This window comes from Sinocyclocheilus grahami, unplaced genomic scaffold, assembly GCF_001515645.1.
Source record: "Sinocyclocheilus grahami isolate Dianchi unplaced genomic scaffold, SAMN03320097.WGS_v1.1 scaffold1558.1, whole genome shotgun sequence".
Taxonomy (NCBI): domain Eukaryota; kingdom Metazoa; phylum Chordata; class Actinopteri; order Cypriniformes; family Cyprinidae; genus Sinocyclocheilus; species Sinocyclocheilus grahami.
In genome coordinates this window covers 95,940-103,081 of record NW_015506737.1, presented here as the reverse complement: position 1 = coordinate 103,081, position 7,142 = coordinate 95,940, and the positions used below count along the sequence as shown (strand labels likewise).

The window sequence follows — 7,142 nt, the reverse complement described above, 5'->3', positions numbered from 1 at the left end:
TGAATTTTGTTGATACTGATTTCATTTGTTTGCTAACAGCCCAAATGTCTTATTATTCTTATTCACTGATTAAATGTAAGAATTTGACTCAAAAGATAATGCACACTTATAGAAAAATGGCTTTATAAATTTAAAATGCCCATAAAAGGTAAAAATCTATTTAAACTTATTAGAAAATATTCATTTCTGTCTGACCACCACACAGAATATGAAGAATATCAAAAACTTTAGGAGTCAGTTTTCCACGAACGTCCTTAAAATACCAGCATGATAACACACTCAATCAGTTGAATGAATGACTCAATACACACTCATCAAGTGACTTACCGTCACTTACTGGTAGTTCAGTTGAAAAGTTTGTTGAAAAGTATGCATTTTTCCCCTCAACATTTCTTTCTTGTATGTATACTTATAAATGCATTAAAAATAGGCCTTTGTAAATGTAAATATGCAAATTTAAGTATGTAAAAGCTGATAGAACACTGATGAAAATATTGCTTCAGAATAAATTGCATCACTGAGATTTTTGGTGGAATAAACAGTTATTTTGCGGGGATATTTTGTATGGAATATTGTCTGCTGACATTAAAAGTTCACTGTATAGCGTAGTAATAAATACCATTTATTACAGCATTGATATTTTGTTTTCTTTTTAATTTAAACACATTAAATATTACATATACGTATACGTATGTAATAAAATGTGTATTTCCATTACAGGTTTAGGTCTTAAATTTCATATAAGGTGGTATTAAAAAGGTCTTAAAAAGTCTTAAATTTAACTTGTTCAAATCTGCAGAAACCCTGTGTATGTATGTATGTATGTATGAGCCATAATTCATTCTGGCACTCTCACACACTTACATTCTCTTTTCACACTATTTGCAATTAGTATAAATAGCAGAAAATTCTGCTATTTTAACATAGTGTAAATCGAATCATTGCGGTTTATTTATTTTTAGATTGTTTTGTTTGTTTTTCAATATCTGGCAAGGCCAGCATAACTGACAGTAATCAAAAACGACAAGGTTAAAAACAGCGCGGGCAGGTTATTCCTGACAGGAATAATTCGGTATGCAATTCGGTAACACAAACGTAGTGATCATCATGATATATTATCTTTAAGACAGATGCTCTGAAGACGGACACAAAGAGGAGAGAATCACCTGGGCGGGTTCTGGATTTGAGGGGAGGCTGCTGCTGCCGTAACAACCTGCTGCTGGAGGAGCTTCTGTTGCACCACCTGTGCGGTTGTGGCAGTGCCTGTGGGGATGACCTGCACCTGGGCCTGTGCCGAAACTGCTGCGGTTGCTGCCTTTTCTTCAGAAAAGTTTCGATGGCATTTTCTTTTTCCTCTTACCTTCGTTAAATACATATTAAAGGAGTGTCAATAAGCGCAGCACTGCGTTACCCAGAAAACGCTATATTGCTACTGTTCTATAAGCGCCACCTGCTTTCAGAGATTGAATTTGCATTTTCATCAGAATCAGAAAGAGCTTTATTGCCAAGTGTGTTTACACACACAAGGAATTCGTCTTGGTGTCAGGAGCTTCCAGTACAGAAAGTAGCCTACAGACATAGTGCAGACATATAATTAAGGTAATAAAACACTAATTATAATAAAGAGCCAGTCTGATGTTTTTGTTTTGTGCAGTTGCTTCATGTTGCATATATTTTTGTTTGTTTGTTTGAGGTTAGTTTGGCCAGTAACAGAGCAAAATAAACATTTAATGTAAAAAAAAAAAAAGTTATAAGAGTAATAAAAAATGAAATAAATTGTCAACGAGTATGGGAATGGGCTCATTTGATTGTAAAAAAAAAAAAATTTAAATCGGCAGTTGGAATCGGTCACGAAAAATCCTGATCAGTGCATCCTTAACTGGAATAGTTAGACCTACCTGAAAAACCTGAAAAGCATGCTTCATTTCAGTTTTATCTTTAATAAAACTTTTTCTTTACAATGTTACAGTCAACAATGAAAACAATAAGTCTTATTTATTGATTGTGGCAAGGCCTGTGAAAATTTTGACTGGGCAAATAAAAAATTTAAACCTCTGGCCAAACCGGGCCAGTAGAAAATGTCCTTAGCATTGAGCCCTGTCAATATGATCAAAATCAGTATCATAAGTAACACTTGTACACAGATCTGTAGAACACGTAGGTTACATAATGATATTTTAAAATGAAAAACTTAAAATATGTACTTGAAAAGAAAACAGGATGACTTTGAACAGTATCATTGTAAAATTGTGAGGAAGAGCTGAACAAGTCTTGCACATGTATTTCCTGGTCTGAGAGTGACTTCCTGCTTAAACAGGAAGTAATGGATACCAAAAAAGGTAGACATGTATGTATGTGAAAGGAGAATGTATATGTGTGAAAGCAGAAATGTATGTATGTGTAAGGAGAATGTAAGTGTGTGAGAGAGAGTAGAAATTTATGTATGTATGTGAATGGAGAATGTAAGTGTGTGACAGTAGAAATGTATGCATGTGAAAGGAGAATGTAAGTGTGTGAGAGTGCCAAAATGAATTATGGCTTGTACTGCCCCTCATATATGTATGTATGTATGTACGTGTGTGTGTGTGTGTATATATATATATATATATATATACTGTATATATATATATATATATGTGTGTGTATACAAATGAAGAAAGCATTGCAGCTAGTAGATTTATTTATTTATTTAAATTGATGCATAAATCGTACTAAACACTCAGAATTATTTGTGAAATTTTGTAACATTGTTACTTTTAATACGAATCAAAGTCTGGGTATTCAAATTCTGTCACTTACCACAAATGTCAATTTGACTTTTCACAATTTGGTCTTTAATGTAGCAACAGATTGCCATTGCCACCTAAGTTCATGCTGCACGTAAACCAATTATCTCCTTCTCTTTAATATTAGTTCACACTGCAGGCACATTTAAATTTATTGCTACTACTAGTGTACTTATTTTTTGTCAAAAAGCCCCTTTTCTTGCTGTAGGACTTAAGGAGTTGCAAGGTGTTAAGTTTAGATCACTATAAGCATCTGTTAAAAGTCGACTTTATGATGTAATTTCTGTTGGATAAATTACTCAAATTACCAGTGGTAGTACCTTATACATGTAAAAGTTAGTTTAAAATAACAAGTGGCAATTTTGAGCTTGTTCTGTGATGATAATGATTACCTCAGGTTCTATTCTGCGTTGTTTACTATATGCAACAAACATTACAAACATTAATATGTAAATTGCAGTATAGAAAATGTGAAGCTCATTCTTCATGGTATCGTTTTCAAGGAGAAGCTATTTTATTGCATTGCCTAATAATTGATGGTTTCACTGTAGTTCACAATGAATCTGGTTACCATGAGTGTCACTGCTACTTCAGCCATTACACAGTAGAAATGTCCAAATAAAATTGTTCAACAAGCTGAAAGAAGGCAATCCCTTTCTTTCAATCCATTTGCACAGCACATGACCTTCTGTAATGCCCACATCTAGAAAAGACACACCCCACCTGTGCACGTAAACACGTAAATGTTTGTCTCAACCCACATGAAATCACAGATGTCAAGCAATAAGAACTGTAACTCAAATGTTGTTTAAAAAACTTTTTTTAAATCCCGTCCAGAAAAGGGATACACTGGGGTGTTACAGAGTATTTGTGAAATCTAGCTAACAAAATATATATTGTGTGTTTGAGTGGTCCAGACGCTACACTGTACATTGCAGCAGCACTCTGTACACCCTCTGCCGGAAGCCTGAAACTGCTTAGGGTGTGTTGGAAATGTAACAGCCCTTACCATCACCAGTTATAGTTTCCCAGGCTTCATGAGCAGCTGTTTCATCAAGAAGAATCAGTCATAATTTATTTAAGTGAGTGTTTATCTGTTTAATAACTCACCAGATCCTTTTATCTGTGATTGTACAAGTGTTTAGGGATGTATTATGCCTTCTTCACTATATCTCTAGGATAGATTTGCATGATTTGATATCAGATCCATAGCCAAAAACCTTTTAAGTGAGGGATGGCCCACTCATGTCCCAGAAATGACTGATTATGGTGTCCCAAAGATGACTGACTATGTTTTGCTAAGTATACTCAGGGAGGTGTTGATAACAATACTGGCATGAGAGGATAGAAGTTCTGGTCTCAGACACACAACAAATCCACAATGCTTCTGAACAAAAGTCTCTGATGTTGTATTTGAATTGAATTTGTGACTGCTCTCACAATTTTTTCTTTTTTTCTTTCTTTTGAAATAGGTGGTGTCTGATGCTGCAGGACAAGGCATCACCATAACAGGAGACAAAACCTTCAACAACTGGAATTGGCCCAATGCTGTCATCTTTGCAGCTACAGTTATTACAACTATAGGTAAGGATCTAGTCTATTTACATTTACTCGGCTTGAAAATCAAGTGAATCTGTTTCACTTGGAGAAATAATCAAAGGAAACATTGATTTAATTAGCTAAAAATAATCAGGAAATGGGCGAATATTTATGCTACAGTCATTACAAACATTATTATTATTATTATTTATTTTAATTTTATATTATTTTTCACAGATAACTTTTAAGAGACTTTTTAAGCATTGTTTTCCTCTATATATATTATTTTGTTCTTTTTAATACTCAGATAAATATATGGATGCCGTGCCTTAAGATAGAACATGTTGTGTTCAGACTGTAATGAGATAAATTGTATTTACCGTAATCTGAATGTTTTCAGCAAAAATTGTTTATTTCCACAGGTTATGGAAATATTGCTCCCAAAACACCTTCAGGGAGGGTTTTCTGTATTTTTTATGGTCTTTTTGGAGTGCCACTGTGTTTCACATGGATCAGTGAACTTGGAAAGTTTTTTGGTGGAAGAGCTAAACACCTTGGGCAATATCTTACTAAGAAAGGGGTAACATTGGTAAGGAATAATTATAAAAAATATTATATTTGAAATCTTAATTTCACTATAATAACAGCTGTGAAACCTCTAACTGCATTTTGCCAATTTTTCGATTATAAGGTTATTAATTGTTTGTGTGTGTGTTTCTTCTTCTTAAAGCGGAAAACACAGTTCACCTGCACAGCTGTCTTTCTGTTATGGGGTGTGTTGGTGCATTTGGTGATTCCTCCATTTGTATTCATGTCTCAAGAAGGCTGGACCTATATTGAGGGCTTGTATTTTTCTTTTGTCACTTTGACAACTATTGGATTTGGTGATCTTGTAGCAGGTGGGTTACTAAGTTGTTAAAACTGCTTGTTATCATAAATCACCTGAGAAAATGAATCTAGCCATTTATGTTGGATTAACAAAGCCAAAACACTTATCTACTGTTTAAGCTTATTAGTGGCAGACAAGGCATCACTGTTGTTATCTCACATGCTTATTATTAGCACCTATTATTATCTCATACACCAATAGTAATAATAATAATTACATTATGCATATTACATAAAATAATTTATTATCATTATTATTATTATTATGTAACAACATGCAAGATACTATGTATATATTAGGGGTGGGCGATATGAAAAAAATGTATATCACAATTTTTTTCAGGAAAAATCACAATTTCACGATTTTATCAAGATTAATTTTCCATGTTGTTTTTTTAAAGACTATTTTGCCATCAACACAGCCAAACTAATGTCCCCATTTAAAATGCAGTCATACAAGGTAACAAAATATAAAAGGGGGAAAAAAATGACATACCATTTAGGCCAAAGTACATTTTCAAGCATATTTTAATCAAGTGTAGATTTAATGCAAGTGCAATTCTGCAATGTAAGAACATTCAACAAGACTTGCATTCAATTACAATCAAAGACTTCTCATCACAAAATGAACATTGGTTTAAAAATAAATCTAACATTGGCAACAGCTGTAACACTCAGACAGCTTATTAGACACAGATCCTCTTTTCTTTTTTTTTAAAAAGGTAAAGAAAAAATGTTTCAATAAAAATATTAACTTGGTCTAGTTAAATATAAGTGCAGTCAGAGACTTTAGCATAACTCCCAAAATAAACATTGGCTTCAAAAAAGTAAACACACAACACTATAACACCTATAAATAGATTTTTAAAAATTAAATTAAAATTAACTACCTTTTGTAATCTCTTAAGTAATTGTTTTAAGTGTAATGTGAGAACCAAAACAAATCAACCAAAGGTGCAAAAATATTTCTGAATCCTGACTCTTGTAAACTTAGCACTAGCAGCTTTAGAACATACCTTTCACCTTCTTACAACTTACATCTCCTTCTAAAAGAACGCAAAGTATGACTGATCACAATCACACATTTTTAGAGAGGAAAACAAGTTGATTGACTTTATCTGGCTTGAGAGTTTCCCTTTGGCAGGTGACAATTTTGCCACCTGTGCTGAAGGCTCTTTGTGAGGGAGCACTTATTGCTGGAATGCACAAGTACTTTCTAGCAAGTTGGCTAACTCTTGGAAAGTTTGCCTCATGAACTCTCCACCATTCCAGAGGATCCACCTCACTTTCTGCATTTGGTGTGTACGAGTAGCCCTTCAATTCCCCTTCTATTGTCTCTTTTAGAGATAAGGAAGCTGATCCTGCGGCTGCAGATGCAGATGCACTTACAGCACCTGAGGTTTTCAGAAAGATGGCAAGTGATTTATTTTCTTTCTTGGGTTGTGTTTGTTCTGCATCAGGGCTCTGTAATGTGGATGTAGGCTGCTGATCCGATGCTGCAGCAGCTGGATATTGTATGGTCAGCAAAGACTCCAGCTCAGACACAGCTCTGGCTTGTATTCCCTCCATCTTGTCTCTGTCAATATACTGGGTTTTGAACCTGGGATCGACAAGCGAAGCCATATCCAGCAGGTCATCAGTGGTGGGATCCTGATTTTTGTTAGTGAGGTAATTTAAAATAATTGTCTTCTTTGTTTTTGTTAGTTCAGTGTCGTCATCATTCAGGCTCAAGATGTTGACTTTCAATAGGTAAAGCACTGGTTTTACGTAGGATACACTCACATAGTCCTCACCTAAGAGTGCATCAGTAAAGTCTCCCAGTGGACTCTGGACTCAGTGCCTTTTTCACAAACTCCATCACGTCAATGTCTTGCCATGATGGTACCAAATGTCTCGTCTTCCTGTCTGCCTTCAGGACCTGAGAAATGG

At 34.6% G+C, this 7,142-nt stretch overlaps 1 protein-coding gene across 1 annotated transcript in view; it reads left to right on the top strand.

Annotated features, from left to right (window-relative positions):
- The window catches only part of LOC107571180 (potassium channel subfamily K member 5-like), a 43,795-nt gene that overhangs the window by 18,351 nt on the left and 18,302 nt on the right, over window positions 1–7,142 (top strand). Inside the window, exons 2-4 of the mRNA XM_016257473.1 lie at window positions 4,259–4,370; window positions 4,748–4,914; window positions 5,056–5,224. Of these exons, the coding sequence (XP_016112959.1) occupies window positions 4,259–4,370; window positions 4,748–4,914; window positions 5,056–5,224 (448 nt within the window). The remainder of the gene's footprint in view (window positions 1–4,258; window positions 4,371–4,747; window positions 4,915–5,055; window positions 5,225–7,142) is intronic.